Genomic DNA, 26,901 nt, shown 5'->3' with positions numbered 1-26,901 from the left:
GAGATGAATCTACAGTTAAGTATCTCAAGAAAGAATTACAGCTGAGTGAAATGAACTAAAATCCTGACAGAACAGAAATGATGAAATCGTTGGAAGTCGATGTACATCAGAGAGCGACAACAGCGATGGCACCGGTACCGGTGCGCTGGTCTCTCCGGCCGGTCGGTCGGTCGGCGGCGCTGCGCGCTGCTCCTTGCTCGCGATCGATCCCGTGCTCTCTCTCTCTCTCTGTGCGCGTCCGTGGCCGCATGGTTCTCTGCTGGCTGTGGTGGTACGCTAACTCAATGACCATGCGAACCATCCACGTACCAATACGTCCCATAGGCGCGCGCCAGGCCAGTCCGCAACGGGAACCTCGCATTTGAGGTTTGGTTAAGTCCATTCTAAAGATGGGTAAAATTTCCGAAAAAACAAATACACTGTGTACAGTGCACTGGAATGTTTTTGGGTAGAAAAATCAAAAACTTTCACATGAATTGTATTTACTTTTCAGAAATATGACAACATTGAGTATCCAAAATAACCAATATATAAATGTTGCAAAAGATGGAATGCCCTCAAACCCTTCCTCATCTCCTGCTCACCATGCTTTACCTACTCTTTCAATGGAACCTGCGAGATCATTTCCGGATTTGCTCTGAAGACGCCCTCCAAGAAAATTCGTAGAAGATGGTAATTTCTTCTTATTTTTCGAAAATTATGCTGTATACTTATTGCGCTTACCAACTTAGAATCATCTGTTTGCAATGTTCAGTTAAACATGTATTCAGATTCGTTGAATATGGTATAAAGTGTACAATTTTGAAACGTGAAACTATCGTAGTCCCAGATATTCATTTTTAGGCTGTAAGTAAAGGAGTTTCGAGGTGTCTATGGACTGACTGTGCTGCTTGCTGTGAGTGTGAGGTGTCTTGTCTGTATCTGTGTGAAAGTGGGTATTTTTCATGTAATGTAATCACCTCTTGCAGACAAATACAACAGTCTTCATGAATTCTTACTCCACTCGTTTAGCTCTGTGAATGCACAGTAAAGCGCCACACCCATTCTTCAAGGATTCTTACTTTGCTTGCAAATGATTGGCAATGATGGGGGATTGGATCATGATCATCATTGTAAGACATCATGAATGACATGATCAGTTAGTTATGATGAATGAATGTATTGTGATCGCAACTGTCATAACTCATACTCATAGTCATATCATGACACTGAGCTTGATGTTTGTATAATCTGTAAAACCAAGGCTAATTAGATAACGGGCTGCAAATCATATTTTGTTGTAATATTTGTATGTTGAAGACTTGTTTTGGACTTTTTTGGCCTTGCAATTATATGCAAGTTCAGTAGACAAGAGACAGGCATGGCATGGCATGGCAAGCCACAAGAAAACTGGGGGAAAAAAATATATACCCTGCTTGTTTGATAGGACCATGAGCAGTGGGACGGATCCAGAGGGGGCGCACTGGGCACGCGCCTCCTCTTTATTTTGGTTAAAACAAAAGAAATAAGAAAAAAATGAGGGAGCATGTGCCCCCCCCCCCCTTAATTTTTGTAAAGGCGCCTCCCCTTTACGGAATTCCTGGATCCGCCCCTGATGAGGACAGATATTGAAGATATTTTGTGATGCTTTCTGTACACCACATGTACTTTGCGAATTGGAACTTGTAGAATATTTTGCAGGTGGTCTAATTCATGATGAAGAACATATTTATTGACCAATGAGAAGGACGTGTGAACCCTTTTCAGGAGAAAAAGATAGCGATTCCCCACTATCAACAGTATACACAAAGCATTTACATGTATGTCACTGGTACACCAGAAGCCGTATTTTTGTGACTTGTTACTGCGACCCTGTACCAGACTACATACAGTCATTCTAACATCTGTAGGTGTATACCTTTCCTTTCTTGAGTCTATGTATTGTCTTACTGCTACAATACTTTGTACCTGTGGAAGTGAACGCATAAGTCATGACAAGAGGGGGATCTGGGTTGCAGAACACACAAAGTTGCAGGACCTACAGCAAAGAATTGTGTTCACTTTTTGTAAATATACTAAAAAGATTTTAGTTTCATTTCAACATTGACATGGAGTTATTCCCATATGATATGGTGCTTTCCATGACTTATCATTCTAATACCTGGTACTTACATCTAGAATTCTGTGAATTGTGATTATCAACTGTACTGTTCAAAAATTCAGGTTCTAATGTAGATTGATTGTACACATATGTACTGAGTTCATAGAGCATGATATCGTGATATTCAGGTTTTACTAATATGCTGGGGGTTCTAGTAAGTTTTTGTTCATAGTTTATTCCATTGTTAATTCAAACAAAGGTTACAAGTCGGTAATGGATGATTGATACATATAGAACAACCTTTCATATTTACAGATTTTCAACAAGGAGAAAAACAGTTTTCTAGTCTATTCCAATTTATTCTAAGATCTGGAGCACATGGATTTCAGAAGTATGTGTCAGAGATTTACATGTAGTTCATACATCTAGTTAGTGACAAGATACAGTTTATCAGTAACTTCTACAAAGTTATACTGACAAACTGCACAACTTTTCATATATTTTGGACACATGTTTTGAATATCTTTGATATGAATTTCATTGGCTATTAAAGAAGAAAGGGAGGGAAGGAATGAGGGGTTAGAGAAATTTTTACCAGTGCAAAGAGTCAGTCAGTGCTTCAAATCAAGATTACCGGTACTCTTGGTAGTTCTATGCTGCTCAGTCCGGAAGCTTATTTAATCTACAATGATATGCAATTGTGCAGGTATAAGATTCTTTTCAGAATAAAGCTTTCAGCTATGCATCTACTTGTTAAGCTCCCTAATTGCTTGTTACATTTCTAGCCAACACAGATATGTGCATGTCTTTCCCCCCAGGAATACTTATTGTGTGTTATTGAGTGCTCAGACAAGTTCAGTGATATTATATGCACATACATTGCAATATAAATTATCCAGGTGACTAGCAAAAGTCAACAAACGGTATCAACCGGGCACAGTGTGCCATACGTTTGAATGAATGAATGTACATGTATTGTAGGCAAGGTAAGATGGTGGAGATTTATGTCTGGTGTAAAGAATTAGAATCGTCAATGCCCATATTTGACTCTTTGCCTTTGCAGATTCGCTTCATCCTGATCCAGAACAGGGCAGGCAAGACCAGGCTGGCCAAGTGGTACATGGCATTCGATGATGAGGAGAAACAAAAGCTAATCGAGGAGGTCCATGCCCTTGTCACAGTACGAGATGCCAAACACACAAACTTTGTAGAAGTGAGTCACCCGTTTCATTCATTCTCTCTCTCCCTCTTTCTCCCTTGTACAGCTCTGTTTTGTTATGGTTTGTTATTCAGCTTGATTGTTTAGTATCAGGTGATGGGGAAGAAACTGGCACAGATTACAGAATGCTAAATGTTGTGTCTGCTGCACAAACAGTTTCCCACATACATGTAATGGCTGATGAGCAGTATTTTGTTTGTCTGATGTTTGCATTGACTTTTACAAATTGGCCTTGCTAACATACAATATTCTAATATTCAAACTTTCAGATGACTGCTAATGTGGTTTCTTATATGTTTATCTCTTTCTATCATTATACTATAATGACCAGCCCTAAACTATCAGGTACACTCGTGTACCTCACGACAAAGAGATTTCTCTCGTCAACAGGTCTATGTTCTGAAGGAACTTGACAAAATCACACTGATATACCTGCATGACTAAATATGTCTGTACTTCAACTTGATCATGACAATTATCATTTTTCTTTGTCATAATAAAAAGAAAGGTAAAGTGTCCTTCATTTAGCCAAATTTGCCTTCATCCTACTGTAAAAGACATGAGATATTGTCACCAATGATATTGTGACCCATGTAAAATGGTAAAAAAAAGAAAAGAAGTAATGTTTGTATAGGCAGCATTCTATCCCTGAACAGATGGAAAGAAAACATTAAGGCTGTCAGTATACAATTTGTAGAGTGGTTTCATTAATAAAACATTTCAATATTTTGCATGATTCATCATCTTCACTGCACAAATCCAAAAGTTTTGTTGGTGTCACTATTTGCATGGATGAGTGTTGTCTGCGATGCCCTGCATGTGTGCATACGTACTGAAGCTTGTTTGTGGTCCTTTCTGTTGCAGTACCGCAACTTCAAGATTGTCTACAGGAGATACGCAGGTCTCTATTTCTGTATCTGTGTTGACGTCGGGGACAACAATCTGGCATACCTAGAAGCTATACACAACTTTGTGGAAGTAAGTATCAGCAATGACAGGATGCACTGACGTGAGTTTATTAGCAGCTTTTACACAGCAGGATGTGTCGTATAGTAGAATTGCAATCATATATTCAATGCGTGGCCTATTGGTAATATTGAGATCACATTCCTTTTTTGCCCATTAATTTGCAATTTTGTGTAGTGATTGATAGATACACTGTATATTTTCATGACTGTCGTAACATTTTCCTGCTACGAATGTTATATAAGAGTAATTCTGGGAGTGTATAGCTGGTAGACATAGAATGACAGTGTGAATGAGTGAGAAAGAAAGGGAGGGATAGGGGAATATACAATTGTAGTTACATGGTTATAGTCAAGTCTAGAATTAAGCTGCAGCACCCGTGTGTTGTGTTGTTCCAATTTCATTACTGTCACATCCGTAAGTGCCATGTCTTAAAAGATTTTTGAATGAATCAACCCTCGCGGGGAATTCTGATGCAACAATGTTTTCACCCTTTTCTGCAGGTGTTGAATGAGTACTTCCACAATGTGTGTGAGCTGGATCTAGTTTTCAACTTCTACAAGGTTTACTCCGTTGTCGACGAGATGTTCTTGGCGGGAGAAATCAGGGAAACGAGTCAGACAAAAGTCCTCAAACAGTTAATGACACTTGGGCAGTTAGAGTAGGTCAAGTTTTCCACTAGTATGTTTTTGTTGGTTTTTTTTTAATGTTGTACAATGCAAGCTGCTTCAAAATGTCTGTACATTCAAGTATGCCATGTTGATTCCTGCTCACAGTTGTAGCAGTTTGTTTCCTACATCTCTCATACTGGCAGCCTGCATAGAGAAATATGAGAGAAATGTATCTCAGAAGTATCTCTTATGTCAGTGAGAAATAAGTTTCACATGCGCGATTATTAACCCGTTGAAGACGAGTCGTTAGTGCACTCGGGCAGGTGTCTATGGGAAATGCGTATTGTAGCAAAATGAGCTCGTCCTCAATGGGTTAACTGAGGTTATGCCATGCATTAGGTCTGTGAAGATTCATTGGCCCTATGAAAACATGCTCATAATGTGTATACCTTTGTTTTGCAGGCCTGTTCATGGTCGATAAACATGATGCCAGTATTAGAGCAATCACTTCATGGCAGATCCTGTATTGCCATTGTTTGTGATTGTAGCAATAAAAGCCAACTGTCGCACATCTGTTCCTGTACAACATTAACCCGTCGAGGACGGACTGATTTTGCTACAACACGCATTTCCCATAGACACCTGCCAGAGTATTCTCGGAACTCGTCCTCAACGGGTTAAGACAGGTTGCATCTGGTAGCATACAAAGAAATATCTGTGTAGTGGTTGTTCGATGATGTGAGCTATTGAAGTCATCAGTATTCAATTACTGTGCTTTTTTGTCCTTTTGTCAGTGACATGACTGGTGTGTACTCAATACCTTTTCGTCTGCTTTAAACTTGTCCAAACAATCATTATCAATATGTTGAAGCACATCAAGTGATAAATGATTGCAAGTGGGCCAACCTAGTCTCAGAAGTCACATAAAAGTTTGTTGTTGTCTTTACCACCGGAATATGAATAGTAATGAAAAACCACTCATACTTTCGAAATATGAACAATTTTAAGGGGTCAAGAACTCGATGGAACATTTTTAGAAGTGTCATGTGCAACATTCAACACTGGTTTTCCGGTTTTTTGCTTGGTAAAAGTATCCATGCCAGATAAACTTGGAAAGTGTGACAGTTGGTTTTTTTACGTATTATTCCTTTCATGTTAAAATGAAAGTAAACATGATATGAGCAGTGGTTTGATGTGCAGACATTTTGGTAGCAAGGCATGCAGTTGCATCGAGGTTGTATTTTCAACAGTATGTACAAAATTATATATATTATGATACATATGTAAACTGTAAAGTAATGTGCTACATTATGATGTGTGAGAATATGTGTAAGCATAGTATGAGGAGTCCTGATTGGCTGTTGTATGCAATGTACATTGCCCCAATAATGTCATTTGAATCCCCTTTTAGTGCTTTGTGATGTTGTGCTGCTGTACGTTGAATTTCTTATTCCTACAACAGGACAGTATAGTATACCCAGAGGGTGACTACTATTTCAAGATTTAATTCACGTTGGGTCAAGCAGTGCATTAATGATTGATGCCTGATTTTTAAATATCTGGATTTGGATTAGTAAGGGAGGAGACACTTTTGTCTTCTGTAAATGATACTTAGAAATACTTATCAAATGAAATACTTGAATGAAGTATCAAACATGATCTAGTGTGATATATTCGATGTGAACTAAAGCTCTTGTAAGCCAGCCATAGGGATTTTATGATAAGCTTCCAGTTCACTATTGCCAATTCTTAAAGGTGCAATGAAAGTATCACAGCAAAGTGCTGAATACACATCATACCACCTACGGAGAGATAACTCATCAACTTGCAATGATTGAGACATTTTCTACTAGCTGAGCGTGATAGACCTGTGATTTTGTCATTACCCATTCTTTTCTGCCGGATAACTACATCGTATAATCGATGCGTACAAAGAAATTAAAGAATTGAAGATTTTTGTATTTTCTGTGCTGCTGTGTATCTGCAATACCACCCCTTTTGAGTGAAAGACATGTCTTCTGGCAGATTTCTGAATATTATTGTATGTACCTCATATGTTGGCACATAAAAGGAGAGATTTTTTATATTTAAGTGATTCAAAATTGTTGAAAATGTCATCAAGAAATAAAGCCTCTATGCCTTTTATGTTGAAAGCAAACAAGCATTTATTTTCTTGGCAATGTTAAAATGAACATATTATGTTTAAATGACCTTAGTTATGAGCAACTCAAAAGTGCAACTTCATTTGCATATTGAGTACAGTTAATAGTGTAGTAGTTAGCTTGATGTCATCACAAAACAGTCATGTTTGGTTGAGTTTGAAATACTTGTACACTTGTACACTTTATTACATTGTATATGTATTAGCAGGGGACAGCTGTTAATCTAATTTGGCCATTTTGAATGAAATGTGAGTGCATACATTACGATGCAGTTACTTGTCCCTCAAGTTTAAATTTCTAGCCGTTCTGTTTTGTATAATGGAACACTGCCAACTTAAAGCAAATCTTTTGCTCACAGTAAAGATTTTACTGCAGATTGTTGATTGACTTATTCACACTTTGTTGCAGTTTTATTGCATTGTTCTAACATGCCAATCATTACATGTACACTGTATGTGTAGCATCCTCATTTTAAGAACCCAATACATATGAATAGTGTAGTAATTTGTGTACCTTGTGCAAGACCAAGTGCTGGCAAAATTCAAGCATCAATGGTATGATGTGTAGCAGTCTTGTTTGAGTACCAAAGCCAAGTTAGAAGTATGCTCAGTTAAAAACTTTCAACTTGCGATTCTTGTTTAGATTGTACATGTACCATACTTCAACTGACTTTGTGCATCAAGACATTCCATGCATGTAGAATTAGGGGTGTCGGGTTGTAAATTGTTGTCATGTGTTGTGGGGTACCTGGTAGTCAGAAACTCAACATGTGTTTGTGATTGAAAATAGAAAATAGGAACCATTGCAAGCACCGACAGAATGTAAGATCAGCAGTTTTCATGCCTACTGTATGTATGGTCACATGTGACATGGATTTACCATACTGATATCAAGTTTGCGCTTGGTAATTAAAGGCCATTACATATTTGGTACAATCAACTTAACCGCATTATGCTTGTTCAGAATTGTTTTCATGCTTCAGTTACTAAAGTACGATCTTTTGTCAACACCATGTAATTTATGTAATGAATACACACACACACACACACACACACACACACACATATATATATATATATATACATATTATATACATACATATACATACAAACATACATACATGTACATATGTATAAACACTTTTTATTTGAGCGTGAAGTCAATGCACTATAGGTATATGTCAACACCAGTATGTGTGTAATGAATAACACACACACACATGTATATATATATATATATATATATATATATATATGCATAAACACTTGTATTTGAGCATGAAGTTCAATGTATCAAGTTCATGCTTGAAGTTCACTATAGGTACATATGTACTAGATTAAGTTCACAACAAATATGTAATAGTACAGGTGTAAGGCTAATTGTATATCTTGAAAGCATGTGTATTACATGTACATTGTACTGACTAGAATGACTTCACAGCTCTTTCATACCACAGGAATAAAATGGACATTGGGTACTCATACATGTATTTCAAATTACTCCGTAGTATCTTTATTATATCTAGCAGATGTAACATACACAGCAAAGGAAAAAATAATAGAATTACTCAAGATAATCGTCTTGACAAATTGTTGAAAATTAGGACAGTGATACACATAAGTGAAACAGACAAAAACAGGACATTGTATGGGTACACCAGTTATATCATACAAGATACATCAGACTTGTATAATTCCCACTACATTTGCAAATAGGGGATTTGAAGGGCCTCTGACAATAGGAATGTATGATGAATGACACTGCTCTCCTGCCTAGAACAGCATGGAATAGTTATGGGAAATACTGGAGTAGCATATAGAAAGTTGTATACACTTAGCCATGAGTATGTGAAAGGATTATCACTGAAATTTCTTTTTCACAATTTGCACCAGCAAAAACCAACATTCACCAACATGAAAGCAAACACATTATGGATATGTAAATGGAGAAGATGCTATTTCCACATGTCATTAAAACTAGCAGAAAGTGTACTAATATTAAAGTAATATACCCGGTTTAAAAGATATGCAAGAGGCATTTGTAGGTAAATACACATGTATTCAAATTACATCTTCTTTTTTTGTCCAATGTACCCAAAATACTCTATCCACATTTCTGTGTCAATGCAATTGTCCAATTACGGGTATTACAGGCATTTGATTGGAATGCTAGAAAAAAACAAAATACATCTGGAAACAGTGCTTTTCCCAGTTCACATTTACCTCAACAACCTTTGATGAAATGAACTACACTGTACAATGTATATCTACTTCATCTCAATTCAGGTTACGTGACATTCCTTTTTTATTGCCTCATCTTAAAAAACATTTTGTTCCCTGTTCAGGTACTGATATCAGTGCTGCTGCCATTCCAATATTTAGACCCAACTTCAGTTGCTGCACTACTTAAGGCCTGGCATGAACTAGAGAGGCCTATAGTATACATTATTGCAAATTTTGACCTTGCAAACCAGTGAATACATGATATATGACATGTGAAAATTGAAAACAAAATCAAAAACACACAAATTGTACAAAACTCAACCCAAGAATCTTTGTACACACACTTATAATCCCTATCACATCAAACAGTGCCTCTCCCATCAAAATATTTCAAACGACCAACTGATATGTGTCCAAAAAAACATTTTTCTACTTTACATCATCTACACTTGCCCTTAGAACATGTTTCCTTGCACTGCATACTGTACTAACAATGTCTGCACAACATACCAGAATCGGACAAAAATCTAAACCTAAACCACATTTTAAAAAAAAGGGGGTAAAAAAAAAATGCATTTCCCAGGATCAAGTGATGCCGGTAAACTTTAAAGTATTGCACCATATAGGAGATTGACACATAAAGGTTTGGCCACGGAAGAGAATAGCATACAGTGCACTCCCGTTATAACGAAATTCTGGTTACAACAAAGTAAAAATTCAGGCTGCAACATTATCCACTCAATGTATTTTTATCATTTATTTAGTTGGTTATAACAAAATTTTGATATAACGATAGAAAATTGCTGGTCCTGAGGATTTCGTTATAACAGGAGTCCACTGCATTCCAAAAGGACAAGTGAGAGTCACTGCAAACTACAATGGAAAAGACTACTACTATCTATCATAATACTTTACCCAACGCTTAACACTGGCACTGGTCCGATGGTCCCAGACTGGTTAAAGTCACTGTCATGCCAGTAACTTTTCAGGAATTGCCAAATTTATTGGTTCAACATGACGGGTGAAAAAACATTGTCGGGGACAGTCAAAAAAAAAAAAAAAATGAACATGACCAGTAAATTTGGACCAGTAAATATGGAGAAAATGGGTAACTACTGGTCCGACCTGTCCCTGTCAGACCAGTGGGGAAAAATAGGTAAGTGTACAGCCCTGCTTTACCACATGTCCACTTACAGTGCCACAGTTGTGAAGAGAAAAGGCTGTACATGTATTTTGATGCACAAATGCTTGATTTTTCACATCAAACAACATAAGAGAGTTAACCAAAAAGAGTAAAGTACAATATTAGGGGTGGGGGGCAGGTTTTGGCAGGGTGCAAACTACAGGTCTTTCAAGATCTCTCTCACACAAGGATTACACTAATTAACGTTTCCATTACTACTTGATGTGTAAATATGATAAAACATGTGGAGATAACACAAACACCAGGACTTCAAATGCCAGTACAATTACAATTGTTGTATGTTTACCACACATTTTGTGTCAGCAAAGCAGTAGATTGGCAATTAATATATAATATCATATTATATCATGTTATTGTTCAACAAGACAGAAAAATATATAACTGACATACTGAGTGCATGGGGGGGGGGGGGGATGACCAATCCTTCAGATGGTTAGATTACAATCACATACAAAAAACATTACTGAATATCTGTAATGTCCATTGATTTACAATCCATGCAGCTACGTGTATCTTCTTGGCAGCTTTAATTAGACTAGACTGATAGACTACATGTGTAACAGGGAATGAAAATAAATAAATTCCTTCAGAATGTTTTGTACAACATTCATTTGAATTGAATAGATGTTAATTCTAAATAATAGTGTCTCTATTGTCCAATCCGTTAATTGCTTTGTTAAAATCCCTCAAAAATAACCTTACGCATATACATATCTGAGTTAAACATCTTGAGGATTTGATGTAGTTTTCATAATACAACATCCATAAAGTAATGACAAGCATTATCATACTCTTTAGATTCCCGGGACCTCCAGCCTAAATTCTATTGACTTCTTGTCTACAAACATGTTGCCAATGGGACTAGAAACTGTCAAAGAGCTTTAAAAACAACAACAATGCTGTACACATTAAATCAGATTATCGCTTAACTTCACATCTTAGGTGTTATGAAATATTACGGTAAACTGACATACATCAAAAAGAAATTGATCTACTGACAATTTCATGCTTTACGAGTATCAAAATTGCTATATCACATTACGTTAAAGTGTAGTACTGTTGTTATGTTATTACAATTTATAGGGGAAAGAGTTAGCACCAGTAAGTTGGCCTCCATTATAAGTTCTTGATTTAGAATAGTACAGTCATTGTTATATTACACACTAAATATGACTTTATTATTTGAAGAAAGAACGGAAAATAAATGTAGGCAAACTTGTTAGCACATATAATTGCTATCTAAAAGCAGATTTTGGGACAAGGTACATTGTAATGTACAAAAATATTTACTGTTATTTGTCTGCATCAAGTTAATATCGTGGCTTACTTCAAGCTCATATTACAACACCTGATTACCTTTTCTACAAGCAAATTACACATCACACACTCATCATATTCTAACAGTACGTGGATGATTATTTCAATCAAAAGATGTGAAAACAAGCACACACACACACACACTGTGGGACAAAGCGTATAATGAACCCTTCTTTGGAGTCTTACAAATATTGACTCCTTGCATTCTGTCATATTTATTCAATTCAGAAAGAAATGGTCTGAGTTCCTGACAATTATCATACATGTATTTACATTAAATACAAATATATTACTTGTAACATTAAATTCCCAGCTGAGGAAACCAGATTACACAGGTAGAACTACTTGAAGACCAAATGAAATTCATGGAACTTCTTTAATACCCACTACTTGGTCCCAACATTATATAAGGACAATACTGCACCAATATTACAAGGCTATACACAATGGGGTTAATACCTTTAATCTTATGACACTCCTCTCAATGAGAGTTCAATTTTCCTGTTTTTGGTTTACCTGTCCAGTGTGAAACAGCTTGGTCTCAAGTGTGAAACAGCTTGGTCTCAAGTATGAAAGATACTTTACCAGCATACATGTATGTACAGATGTCATCACAATATAAAGCTCGGAAGAGACAACTCAGACAGGTTTGATGACTGCCTTTGCGGACTTGAGTCACAGTACATGCTCACTTGTATTGGTCTTGTCAACTCACACGGTCAAAGACAGATCATCATAGCAAAGTTCTTGAAGTTTAAGGCAGGGAATTGCACACATCAACCACCCTAGTGTCTTTGTATGAGTTTGATGAGCACAGTAATTTCACCATCTCCGGACTATGGTCTAAAATACCCTTGCTACAGACATTATGCTGCTGGTAATAACAGATTTTACTTAAGATAGATGAAGAAGACAATGAAGACAACTAGTGTGTATGACAGAAGAAAAGTGACATGGACTTTGATCTCCACCAGCCCAGGGAATGAGCGATGAAATGAAGGTAAAAGGCAAGCATGAGTTATAAGAGACTTTATCTTAAACAGAAAGCAGACATAATTCCACAACAAACACAAAGACATTCAGTGAAGATCACATCTTGCTTTAAGACACCAAAGTAACAAACTCCAATGGAATACAAATTGTACTATCTCATAAATCACTTTAAAATATGGCCGTATAGCTCTTGAACTGAAGAGACAGAGAAAGGATGAGATAACAGAAAAAAAAAAATCACTCTGAGTTTGGAATGATCATTCCAAAATGTACAAAACTCAACATGTATATCATCTCCTCATATGCCTACAGGAAAATAAAAAGATTGATACCAGTTCAAATTCTATTTCATCTGATCAGCTCCATGTTTACAACTCCCATTCTTCTCTGACATGGACAGGCACAGAACTTTTGGACCTTCTAGTCTGCGGTGAGGAGAGCGTCAGAGGGTTTCGAGGAGACCTCGGGTACTGCTTTGGGGTCCTGTTCTCACGCTCCGGGGTGTGTCTGGACCTGGCAGGGGAGGGAGACTTTCCCAGCCGCTTGACCGGCTTCACAGGAGATCTGTGCTTGATGACCGCCTTCCTGCCACCCTGACCGCGAATCCTTGTCCTCTGGGCCAAGTGCACTGGAGTGAGTGGGGTGGCTCTGCGAGGATCGAGCGGTGCGGGTCGTCTGGGCCGACCCAGCTGAGGAGAGTTGTTGTCACCCAGGGGCTTGACTGGTGGAGTGACGGCCTCGCCCTCCCCTGTGTCAAAGGACTTTTGCCTCTGTAGTTTGGCAAAAGACTCCCTCTCCAAGAAGGCTGCCCTCTGCTTCTGTGAGACAGGCCGGCGACGTTTAATGGATCGTGGTGTGGTAAGCTCATCAGCTTTCTTTGGAATCGATGCAAGATCTGCCCCTTTCTTATCGACTGATGTGTCTGGTGCAACCTTGGTATTTCTCTCAGAGCGTCGAGTCAAGGACTGGCACTCATGTGTGGGTGTGCTGATGTCCTGCATTGACTGTGACCCACGAATTGGGTAGCGAGATTTCCCACCAGCCCTGGAAGAGCCACTCCTAGTCTGCTTTGGTGTGGAGATGTCCTCCATTGAGGCAGAGGATGATACTGTCTTCTTGTTGGGTTCTCCTCCTACAGCTGCCAGGAAGGAGTCATTCATGTCTCTCCTCCTCAAGTCCTTCGCCATGGTAGCGGTGACATTGCATATGCCGCTGTCCATGCTGGTTGATTTGGTCAGCGGAGTACGGGGTGCGGGATGGATTGTCGGTTCCCTCTGACTGCCTCCTCTGGTTCGGGGCTTTCTCTCCACGCCCCTCGAAATGGAGTCCACTTCTTGATGGCTCGCCGAGATGGAATTGAACAGCTTGATGTTGGCCTTGACAATGCTAGCGTTATGCTTGCCCTTCCACGCTGGCAGGTCTCCAGCCACTACCAATGTCTGCGACTGGCTCGGAGCTTTCTTCAAGTCAGATCTTAGAGCTTCAACAATGTCATACACATCTTTGTCCTTAGCTTTGTTGGCACAGCTCCCAGGAATCTTAAAGATGTCCTGGTCCCTACCACCATGATCCTGTCCTATTGAGGAATCAGCAAATGAACTTCCCATCTTAGTCTCTTCTTTATCCATCTCAATATCAAGCAACTCCCCACAGCTGCTTTGCTCTTCTGGTGGATTTGCACCGCTGGAATCACCACAATGTGCAGTAAAGTCTCCTTTACTAATCCCTTCATCCTCAACTTGTAGTTTGCCAACTATTTCTGCACAGTCATTGGACTCTCCCCTCTTGCATACATCTCCATCTTCTACGTCTCCGGTCTCACCCTCTCCAACCCCAATGCCAACATCCACTTCCTCTGTCACAATGGTTTGGGCTTGGCAACCTGAATTCACTGAGTGTTTATCACCTTCTACTTCATTGAGATCCTCCATGGAACATCCCTTGCCACTGTCTTGAGACTCAGACTTGGAGAGCTTCCCAAATGCAGGAGCAGTGACGGAATCTCCCAAACCCACTTCATTTCGGTTTGGTGGACTGCTGGAATCTTTCACAGTTCTTATCATCTCCTGGACACCTTCTTCCTGGCCACTGCCAAAGTCACTCTTCCCAGAAGTACAAATCGGTTCAGCATTTGCACTGCACATCCCATCAGAGGCATTCCCAGGGGTACTACCACAGGCCACTGCTGTTTTAAAAGAGTGCTTAGTGTCCACATCCTGTATGCCATCCTGGTCTTGCCTGACAGGATCTTCTTGTGGTCTGATTGTTGCATCTACACACTCAACAACACATGGATAGCCAATGGCAGTTTCTAGGTATGGGGCCTGTTGCTGGTTCTCCGATGATGCAAGTGCTTCAACCCCAAACTGACTGAACTCTGATTTCTGGCTGCAGCTGCTGATGCCAGACAAGACACTGGACAGGCTAACCTGACTCACTGACTGCATCAGTGGCTTTCCTGTTGCTCCTGCTGTCTGCTCTTTGTCCATGGAAGATGCCTGCAAGTTAGCCATCCCAGGACCCCTCTTGGCTTCCAATGTATCATCAGAGTCAAGAGTGGTGTAGACACTTTCTGCAGCCCTAATTTTTTCCCTGGTGCTCTGCAACACTGTCACTGACGGACTGATTCGCTCTTTTCCCAGCTGCCTGCCGATCAAGTGGGAGGTGTGTACCTGCTGGTTCTTGATATACTCTTCGGTGAGGTCTTCCCCCTTAGCCGAGTGGGTGTCCACCACAACAACCTTCGGGGATTGGGCCTGGCCGTCATGCATATCCACAATGAGAACCCTGGGGGATTCCCCTGCCGAGAACCTTATCGCTCCCTGACGCACGGGTGTGTGTGCCTCCTTCCACCCCTCCACATTTCGCTTCTCGCAGGGCTGGGGAAGGTCAGGGGATGCCCCAGTGAGGAGCCGGGCCGGTGAGCTGGGGGCCTTGACGTGTCTGCGCTGCCGTGATGGGCTGCTGAAGTCTGGACTTGGTCGCACTGGCGCCTCAAAGAGCTTCATGGTGTCGAGGGCACCTTCTGGTGGGGAAGCGTTGGCCAGCCTCCATCCAACATCTTTGGTGTCCTTTTTCTTGCACAGTGGGGTCTGAAATGTATCAAATCATCAAATGTAAAGTCACACACTTGCACATCAGTTGGGCTACAAGTATGTTCAATATTAGATTCTCAATGGTTGCAATAAACACAAAGAATCAGTCCATAGCTCCTTAAAATAGTTACCATAACAACATCTTACAATAAAACAGAAACTCAAAACTAATTGGTTGTTGCCATGGTGGCTGCTGTTGTAATCATGTTGCTGTCATACTTTGTCCTCACTTCAACTAGACCAAGATTTGTGTTTGGGTATGGGACTGATTCAAGTTTTAGCTCAAAAACTGATTCAAGTTTTGTGACAGCTCAAATGAGGATTCATTGCTGTGATGGCATCATACCAGATTTCAGCTTCAGTTTGTTTGTTTGTTTTTTTTTTTTCCAATGAATTTCAGAGTGGTTTTGGTATCAATAATCATTGCGAGAGATAAAAACAATCATTTAGGAGATATGAGACGAAGCATACTGTCATGATAAATGGTATTTGAAAGAGATCAAGAACGGACTATCATCTCATCCCATCAGGTCGTGAGGGACTTTGGCTGCAGGGATTATCACCATGTCGTCATCAAATTGGCTCCTCTGAATATTAATGCATATCTGACGAATGAGATAGATTGTATAGAACTGGTTAAATCTATTTATTCTACACAAAACTGGAAAAGTTTCCCAATTTGAGAAAGAAATGTCAGGAACTTAAATTTCTACAAGGTTTTAAATACCAATAACCTGGCAATTTGAGAATAATTTTTGAATTTAGCAAATATAAGTGATTTTACGAAAACAAATAAATTCAATATGAACAAAGAGAGCATATGATTGACAGAGATTCTTTGTACTCGATCTGAACAGATACTGCGCATGCACAGGAGTCGAGGACACATTAGGTCAAAACAGTACAGAAGTACCTACCCACGGCAATGAGGTTTCGGGGAATTCATTGGTTATCTAATAAATGGTGTCTACTGGCTGTTTCTGGAGCATGTCAGTCTGAGTGGCTGGATTGAGTGTCATGCATTACTGAAGTGTATGAATGATAAACTCTCTTGGTTTGGTTTGGTTTTTGCTGTGCACTGTCTTATTTCATTCTATATTTTTGTGAGATAACTTCAAACGTTACCTATTAAAAAGCAGAATAATTATATTCTGGGTGATCCCAGCTCTAAAGATGATGAGTTGATGACATTAGTTACTAAATATTGTACTATGTTTCTTACCTTGCTTCCCTTTGAAGACTTTGAAACAGAAGAGCCTTCCTCAAAACTTTGTACAATGGACCTCCTGAAAAGTTAAAAGGAAACAAAAGAATATGAGGCTTTGGTGGTGCTAATTTTTCTGAGCAAATAGGCTATAATCACCATCAAAACTGTGTCCATGTCAGCTCCCTACAACTATGCTGCATTTTCCCCTTCTACATGGAGGAAAAATAGACAATACTCTACAATACACTAGACGTGTAATAAGTGAATCAGCAAATTCTCCTGTCTCAGTGGATCAAGATACTTTTCATGAGCTTCATAACAGATGTGGAAATTTATACAGCTTTCAAATATGGCACTTGAATTTAAAACCATCAATATCAAAAAGCTCTTTCCCCTCCTTCAAATTGTTATAGTTGATATCACTTAACTGTGTCCAGTTTACATTGAAAACTAAAGCTAATGCCAGTCAAGAGAATTTCAGGCTGACAGGCTGAAAATTCTGTGATTTCACTATTGCCTTCCAAACATCATTGGGTCAAATGACTGTCAATATGTTATGTGTCAAGCCACAGGTATTAGTTATCATTTTTCTTTTTTTGTGGAGAATCTTACCACAACATATAGCATAAAGTGTTTGGCAGAGTCAAATGCACCTTTCCGAAAGAAACACACAGTTTAATTTTCAGAAGGTTTTCATACAAAACTAAAAACTACCCAAACTATGACAAGATAAAAGAGCTTTCTTACAGATGCTGCTTTCTATTTACTTGCCAAATGGTGATATGAGGTTTGACCTCATATAATCATTAATGACCAGTATTCCAGGTCCAACTGTGTGGGAAGTGTACCTTTTCAGCTTCTTCGCACTGAGTTCCTTGAATTTTCTCAGCTTGCTCTTTGGCGTCTCCTGCCAGTGGTCACCACCCTTTGAGCCAATCATCTCACTCATGGCCAGTCTGCTTGGAGTGTGTCCCGCAAACGAGTCGTCGGCGTAGACAATGGAGGGCGTTCCAAAGCGGAAGAGGGTCTCCCCGTCTGCAGTGATGGCATCTGAGTCAATCACAAAATGATAAAAGTTAATTGAGAAATAAGTAAAATCGTATTTGATGCAATTTAAATTACATCAGTATAAACTTGTAGTTTGATTTGTGATGGACATATACATGTACAGTACATGGAGGATACATACGTGCAAGGTATATATTCCAATACATATGTATATTCATTATCAATATCTTAACTCAAATGATGTAAAATCTACTGCTTTGACACAGTTATCTCTTTCAAGCTTCTTTCTAAGTCATTGAAAAAAAAAATTGAAGAAATCAAGAGGTAGAGTAAGAATTTGTCTTCCTATATCAACATTTTCTCCATAAAGAGTAGATACACTGTATGTCAAAATTATGTAAACATTTCTCAACATGTTGTTAAAAATATTTCAGAGTTGAAAGAGATTATGCATGATGTAATGTGATAATTAATGCCATGGTGAATCCATGAGGAGCCGACCCCAGGGGGTGGACTGTACCTGTCTCTCCCAGGGCTGGTCTGGCTGGCTGGAGGGGTGTGACAGGTGTCCCGGAGCCCTGCGGCTGGGACTTGTGGAGATGAAGGCCTGGCTTGCTGAACTGGGGATCCACCGTCATCTTATGCAACATTGCTTTTCTGGAAAATGCAAAGAGTTGACCGCAAAAGTGGTATGTCAGTAGGATAACAACATAAGATCCATGACCACATAGAATTACCTCAGATAATTGCATACTGAAAAAGGTGCTCAAATGTTATGTCTGATGAAATTGGACAACGTGAATATGTAGTTCATATCTTATTATCTCCATTTGATGAGAGTTTCTGGTAATACACAAGGCTTACAAGAATGATTATATATAAGGACTGGCTATTACAAAAGGCAGAAGTCAACATCTGAAATCAGGAAGTAATAACAATTTTGATGTCAGTGATACTTGCATTAATGGATTGCTGTTCTAAAAATAAATACATTATGACTATATTTTTTTTTTTCAACCAACTGATGTACACAAATGGGTTGTGGCTATGAAGCAGTGCAACTCGTCTCAGGCATGTCTATTTCTAAGACCAGTGATGGCATTCACAAACCTTGGTGAAGTGATTACAGTTGAGCCATGACAATACTTTTTGGCCACAGTGTACATGCACTGGAGTTTATGATACCAGCTCTCCCATTAGGAAGATCAACACTGGTAATATATTATAGCATAGTGATAATAATAACGTTGATGATGATGATTATGATGATGACAATATTAATAATCATCATCATCGCCGACATCATCAGTCAGACAGAACACTGACAGGACCAGCAGTTTCTTTTGTCCTATTGAAATTTCTTTATAATCAAAGGGAATTTTGCACTATTGACCTTTATGAAAATTAATGATATAGGGACCTGAATTTTTACTTTGTTCTAGCAAAATTTCTGTGAAACCATGTTTTTTGTAATGGAAGCACCTTGTAATATCAACACAGTGTTGATCCATTGGAATATAATGATAGCAACTCTCCCCTGAGGAACATCTCACCTCTTGCTAGATAGAACTGAACCACCAAGATCCTCGCTAGCTTTCCTCTTCATGATCTTTGGTGTCTCTGAGGAAATGGAATCAATGATGGATCTCTCATTAGATCTGCAGACATTCCTAACATTAACAAGGTTGTGCAAGGGTGAATGGCATGAAAAAAGACAAACAGAATCATCTACCTTCAGTCATAATTATACAGTATGCAATGAAAAAAAAAAATTTAATTTGTTCTAAATTGCTGGTTGTATGGCTGAGAGAGCCCATCTATTATGAAAAATGGCAGACTGTCTGAAACTCATCAAACCACAAAACTTGAATATACAACTAATAATTCGTTATCATATTTCCCATAGCTACTGGTGCAGACATGTCCAGGAGCTCAACGTACTTGAATAGTAATTTTTGTTTTTTATCACACACACACACACACACACACACACACACACACAAACAAACAAACAAACAAACAAAACTTAAGCTACTACTGAATGTGATTAATACCCCAACCTAGATATGTAAGTTTAGTTTGAGCAATCATCATTGATCACTTGCCTAACAATTACAAGTGCTTTTCACTGCAACATCAACACTGTAAAGTTGGGTAGAATCCATCTTCATTTACATTGTATACGTAATCAATATGATAGCATTTGATCAAAGGGAGATGTACATGTATGTTCATACAGATTGTACACTTACCAGAAGCTGGGCCATTGCGAATACCAAGGCTGTGACCAAGACCATTCACAAGAACTGTAAGAAACATTACAAAGTGTTGGTATGCAGTGTTAAAAAGATACAGAGTTATCACTAACATGATGACATTTCATTGACATTTTACTTTCAATCATCTCAAGTTAAATGAAGTCTATCAATTCCTGGTGTTTTACATACATCCACATTTACTAGTAGATTATGGTCCAAATCTCCAAGGTAGTTCAGAGTTACTTTTAGTATAAAACCTTACAATTATTCAACTTCTGGACCCAATACAATTGTACATTCTGACATGTAACAGGTGCAGGGTTGCAATGTAACATTCACATTTAACATTGCTGAGAGAGTGCGTTGTATACAATTCAGTAGGCAAAATTCATTGTTTGTTTTGTTTTGCTTTTGCTTTTGGCTACAGATATTCCTGCAGAATTAGGAAAACTTGGCTTCTTCGGGTGTGATTATTAGAATTGAGACGTTAGAGGGAGACTGTTGGGCAAAATGTAGTCATCAGACATAATATTGGAAGTCAAAAAATATCAAGAGACTCTATCTTCAAATAAGATTTATATCACAGCTGACTTTGGCATACAAAATCTCTCTAAAAGTATAGGCATTGAACTGTAGTTGAGATGTTTTAGATTGATTGCACTGCTTTGATTTCGTCAACGATGAGTTGAACACTGCAAAACCTGAAACAATCGCAGCATGAAATTTTTGCAAATTGGAGACGATGTTTTTTTTGTGCGTGTGTGTCATAAAATTTTCCCTAATGTCTGACCATGATGGCGTAGAGCACTGCACTGGCATTAAATGCATTGCATAGACAAAAACTTTTGGGTGCATTTTACCCTTCACAAAATTCTTGAAAGTTTCATGAATGCAAAAATTTCTGGTTTTGCAGTATTCCACAAAGTCACTGATGTTTCAGTCTTCGTTTGATAATGTGCATTTGTTCCATGAAGGAAGATGGGTTTCTCTTACACTGACAAGTTTAACCAATACGGGATTAGAATGTCACATAACATGCCATCACACATGTCTTTTTTTCCTTCCCTCTGGTCATTGCATGTTATTTGATATTTGCTTTACTTTCTTCTGTGAGAGAAAGTAGGTCTAGAGATAACTTGTTCCTATTGGAGAAGTAACACTACAGTCATGGTTCTGAAGGATGTGAAATACAGCAATGCTAGTCTATAATGTAAAGAGAGACTGCTGTTATGGGTATGTAATCTCTCTCCAAATTTATTTACAAAAGTGTGACACTGATGAGTTACCCTAAGTGCATGCTTGCCTTTGTCACTCTTTAATAGAGCAAGCCATTCCATTAGTTAATCATCACAAGTCAATGAACCATGAGGTATTGATCAGCATTTAATGCTCCTGAAATAGGGAGGAGTGTACTTGTACTGTACAATGCTTTCAAGGCCAAAATATTATCTATGCCCCCCCCCCCCCCCCAACTTATCTCGTGTTGGGTTACACTGACTGGGTTTAGCATACTCCTTTAATAAACTGTGCATTATTATCAGAATGAAAAAGTATCAATGACAATAAAATTAAATTTTGACTGGGTTTTTGAGTCGGCAATTTTGATAACAGACTCATTTTGAAAACAGTTACCCTGTGCTTTAAATTCATTGAGAGAAATATTGTTTCTGAAATACATAATAGATCATACAATGTATGTCACATATATTTCAGTATAAAGGGACTTGGTGCCATATGCCTAACCTTGGAAAGATGAACCACTTTTCCTTCTCCGCCTCTTCACAGAACGGCTGGAGTCCTCAAGGTTATCATCACTTTTCTCCAGCTCATCCTCCGACGTCAGACGATCCAGGTGTTCTCTTGAACGGCCGTGGCCGGCAATCATAACTCTGTCCATCATCCAATCAGGCACCTCCCCGATCAGCTTGGCATTCTCTATCATCACCTTGACGACCGATGTCTGCAGGGCGATCACTCTGTCAGGATTCTTCTTGTCCGCCGGCGTGATCTCACCCATGATGTTCGGCGTGAAGACCTTTGCCAGATTGGAGGCATCCATGCGGTTGTGCTCGTTCTGGGCACCGACCTTGTGCAGGAAGAGCATGAGGAATCGCAGGGTCTGGAGGTGGAGCGGCGGCAGGAGGTAGCAAATGTTGAGGATGATCCAGCGCTGCTCCGTGGCATCATCCGATTGGTGGCCCTTCAGGAGGGCGCTCTGGAGGCGGGGCGTGAGCAGCGGTTCCTGCAGGCTCCGGAAGAACTGCTTGAAGAGGCTGCAGACATCAGCTGCATTGGCATCCTGAGGAATCGGGTGGCCGTTCTCCAATTTTTGCTGTAAGAAAGAAATCATGTGCAATACACTTCAATTCAGTGTTCCATGATTTTCTTACCTAAAGGAGGGTGCAGCTGCCATGTTCTACAATGACAACAGTGCCTTCTTTTTTCTTTACCCCCTGGGCAACTACCCCAGACCCTTCCCTGACCCTAACCCCAATCCTCATCCTAAACCTAACCCTAACCCTAACCCTAAACCGAACCCTAACCCTACTCTTTACTCTCACCTCATACAAGTGTATCACTAACCACTATCGGGGGGGGGGGGGGGGATAATTGCCCTGATACTTTTTTGGCTTCTTTTTTTGTTTTTTAGTTTTTCCTGCGGAATGGATAATCCAAAATAGTTCTTGCCATGGTGCTCAAATTTTTTGGTTTAGGATGTCATGCAAAAAAAATAATAATAATAAATAATAGGAATAATCAATTTTAAAAAAAATCAGCTTGTCTATATCTGATGCTCAAATCCCTCATCGACCACCAGCCTGCCGGAAGTATGCAATCCATCTCTGAGAAGCCCTCCTTCAAAAAGTATCAATGCATGTTATCACACAAAAATACATAACAAAAACAAACAGGCTTTATTTAAAAAAAAATGTTGCACATGATTATTCATCATGATGCAATCATCACAGATATAAATGACATTTTCTGATACAGAGGCAAGATGACACAATTGTCAATTGTAGGCATGGACAGACCTTTATTACCTAATTGATGCTCCACATAATTTTGTGTTAGTGAACTAATGCATAACAATTTATGGTACATCAATCATACACATGCGCTGCAACCATTCTTCTATCCAAAAAGTTGACACAAGTGTGACACCTTTGCATGAAAAAGAAAAAAAAAATCGACTGGATTGCCAAAACATTATAATGTTACCTAGCAGGAATGCTTTACAGTTGACCTGCAGTTTGTACTGTTATAGAACGCAGCTGTAAAAGAATGTCTTCAAAAACATACTTTCACTGAGTAGCAGTTTTGAGGAAGAAAGGGACTAGCAATTCAATACATTCCTTTCAAGGGTCAAGTCGAAAGAGCAAAAACAAGATGTGAGAAAACAAAATAAAAGATAATCACACAACATATCAAGTTACCTGTAGCAACTTCTGCCTTGCCTTGGAGCCAGAAACACGAAAGATACCCTCCTGCTTCAAATGCTTGTCAAGAAATGTGACGCACTCCACCAGAAACCTTTAAAGAGAGGTAAGATACATGGACTTAGCTCGTACACATGCATATATATGTATGTGTAATCAATTTTTTGCAATATCACACATATGAGCTTTATATTCCACAACAGCAATAAGATAGGAATTAGATTTAATTAAATGAAGCAGTATCTTTAGGCTCAGGTTTGTAATGGATATTCTCTTTTTATGTAAAAGGATCAGAGATTATTGCAGGTCTGCCAACATTCCCACATCAAAATCAGGGAGATTCCACACAGCAATCAGGGAGATATCTGTGTGTTACATGCATTTCAATGAGCAAAAATAATTTCCAAATCAAGGAGATTTTAATATTCTCTTATTCAGACATGAACAGATTTTGACATTTTCAGGGAGACTCCTGCAGAATCAGGGAGATTTGGCAGCTCTGTTATTGTAAAAAAAAAAAATCAAAAATCAAATGTTCCAAAACTTCATTGATTTACTCAGGATAATATGTAGAACGATATTGCTGTATAATACTGGTCATCATGATTCAGTGTATGGCAATGCATGTGTATTAGTTCGGTATATTGTCATTTTAGCTCTGTCTGTAAATCATTTTTGCTTTATCAAACAGTAATTCAATTCACATTAAAACCTAGATCAATGTTCTTACCTTGGAACACAGCAATGGGAGCTTTCATCTTTGATGATGGAATATGCCTTCAGGGTCTTCCCAAAGAGCGCCAATGTATTTGCTGACTCCTGGAGAAATGATACAAAGTCTGCACTTGTAATGTATGAAAGGCTAAGACAAATAAATGACATTGTGACAAGGATGAGGATACTATAAACGTGGAAACAAACTTCTCACTATCGTTACCTATCAGCATACTGTATACGCTATAATTTTCGCGTACATAAATTTTCGCGAATTGCCGCTGTCACACATTTTCGCGAGTGGTTAAATTCGCGATTGGGGGACCAGAGAAAATATGAAGTGACAAAGAAAGTGTGAATTTTCAACTTACTAGCAAATAAGAATGATACTAGTTATACACTGCATGAAAAAAACTTACCAAACTCTGCGAACTAGTAAGTTAGAATTCAACATTTTTGAAGTGGTTAAGTCCATCACGATAACCGTTCTAGATTTCTGACGAGTGGTCCCCTTGCGATAATGGATTGGGTCTCTACAGTATTCGTAAGTAGACGTGGACGTGCGTAAACAAGCTTAGCCAGTATGGTCTGTAACGTAAGCCGTGATATGGTATACTAGTACTGAAATGTTCGTATCATCAAGGCAAGGGATTCATTTTGGAAGGTAACATTTTCTCGTGTTGTTAATTTCGCGAATAGCTCCCGACTCGCAAAATTCGCGAAAATGAAACCCCCGCGAAATATATAGCGTATACAGTACATTCCCCCATATTAACAGGCCAAAGCCTTCGAACTACTGTGTTCCTAGCTCTAGTTACTATTGACTGAAAGACTGGTCGGTGAGGATATGTCCCGCAGAGACAATGTCTGGCTTCACGGAATCCCCTCCGAGGAGAGTCGTTGTCAAGAAATGATGAAAACTCCTCCGGACAGAGATTTTTCTGTCTCATACTAGTAGCACGATATGACATACTATACGGGGCGCTCCCTCTCGTACAGTTGCAGTGGCGGATCTAGGGGGCGCACCGGGCGCCCCCTTTATTTTTTGTTAGAACAAAAGAAATAAAAAGAAGAAAATGAAAGAAGGTACGTGCATCCCCCTTTAATAAGAATCTTTTTATTTTGCACCCCCCTTCCTTTCCAGAATTCCTGGATATGGATCCGCCCCTTTGTTGTAATTCAACTGTTGAAAATTGTTCGCAATCACGTTTGGGCTGGTCGCAGTTAAATTAAGTTTTGACCGAAAGATATCTGTAATGTTTGACTGTATCTGCTGGTCGTCGTGGCCTGTCACGCAGACTGTGTCTGGCTTCACAGAATCCTCTCCTGAGGCTGAGCTGAGGAAAGCCGATAAAAAGTCAAAAAATGATTCTAGTACCACGTAATAAAACACTCCTCCGGACAAACAGATCAATTTTTCTGTCTGAATTTAGAACCTAGTTTTTAGTTAGTTTAAGTTACCGGTATCTATTCTAAGTTCTATGCTTAACCCTAGGCCCTTCCTGAATATTTCCAGCAGGGTAAGTTGTTGACCGAAAGATCGGTCTGTATCTGTCCGTCGGGGAAATGTTCCGCGGAGACTGTGTCTGGCTTCACGGATCCCCTGTAAATATAAAAGAGTCCTCCGGATCCGGACAGACGGATCTTTCTGTCTAGGTAAGTTGTTTCTTGATGTTGATCATGTTGATTTTCACTTTCTCACCCTGGGTACCATTTTTCATGGAATTGCCCTCATAATGTGATCAGATGATGATCACAGAAGATGGTTCAACTTTACGTAGCTAACTTGTTTATCGACCATCAACGGCTACCGTGGCGTTCCATAACAGCCGCAGGTCAGCCAGGCACAGTACGGTCGGCGTGCGCGTACAGAGTGTCCATACATGTACTCCACTTCGTATTTGGGAAGACACAGGAAAACGCGTTTGGGACTAACCCACAACACACATCGCTACACGTACCATATCGATATCACAGATCACCACAAACGAAGAATAAAACATCGAAATTTCCAAACTTACGTGAGCCTGAAAACTGCGATTTACGTCTTTCTTCTTGGATATTCTTATACCTAAGTTTTTCAGTTCTCGTTTCACGATGAGCTGAAGTGATTCAACGTCGTCGATTTCCCAAGAAAACGTCATATTGGCAACGATGTTTTATTACTGCAGTCACTCTCTCGTCATATCATGTCAACATAAAGTTTGAAAATCCCACGGTCGCTCGCTGGGCGATCGTTGATTGGTTGACACGCTTATCACCACCACTTCGTACTGAGTGCGTGCGATGCTGATTCTTGAACAATGCGATACGATTGGATTGATAAGCACCAGTTGTCCTGTGTTCTTATATTTTCATTGCAAGACTGGACGAAATTGCAAGGAGATATGAAGAAAAATAAATGA

At 39.2% G+C, this 26,901-nt stretch overlaps 2 protein-coding genes across 2 annotated transcripts; one reads left to right on the top strand and one right to left on the bottom strand.

Moving 5' to 3' along the window:
* Positions 1-554: 554 nt before the first annotated feature.
* On the top strand, positions 555-5,815 carry LOC139708436 (AP-2 complex subunit sigma). Its single transcript, XM_071620390.1, has 4 exons — positions 555-672; positions 3,144-3,293; positions 4,164-4,277; positions 4,769-5,815. Exons 1-4 carry the CDS (start codon positions 670-672, stop codon positions 4,928-4,930), a joined length of 429 nt encoding a protein of 142 aa, XP_071476491.1. The 5' UTR covers positions 555-669; the 3' UTR covers positions 4,931-5,815.
* A 7,300-nt stretch (positions 5,816-13,115) lies between these two features.
* LOC139745636 (uncharacterized) lies at positions 13,116-26,640 on the bottom strand. Its single transcript, XM_071656038.1, has 10 exons — positions 26,518-26,640; positions 24,513-24,598; positions 23,780-23,876; positions 22,086-22,674; positions 20,333-20,390; positions 19,638-19,730; positions 18,605-18,741; positions 17,925-18,126; positions 17,092-17,155; positions 13,116-15,866 (listed from the first exon to the last, which is right to left on the bottom strand). The coding sequence occupies exons 1-10, from the start codon at positions 26,638-26,640 to the stop codon at positions 13,143-13,145; spliced, it is 4,173 nt and encodes a 1,390-aa protein (XP_071512139.1). The 3' UTR covers positions 13,116-13,142.
* Positions 26,641-26,901: the final 261 nt, after the last annotated feature.

Source organism: Diadema antillarum, unplaced genomic scaffold (genome assembly GCF_040938485.1).
Source record: "Diadema antillarum isolate AM-2024a unplaced genomic scaffold, OU_Dant_1.0 scf00000036, whole genome shotgun sequence".
Classification (NCBI taxonomy): domain Eukaryota; kingdom Metazoa; phylum Echinodermata; class Echinoidea; order Diadematoida; family Diadematidae; genus Diadema; species Diadema antillarum.
This window is presented reverse-complemented; position numbering and strand designations above follow the sequence as displayed.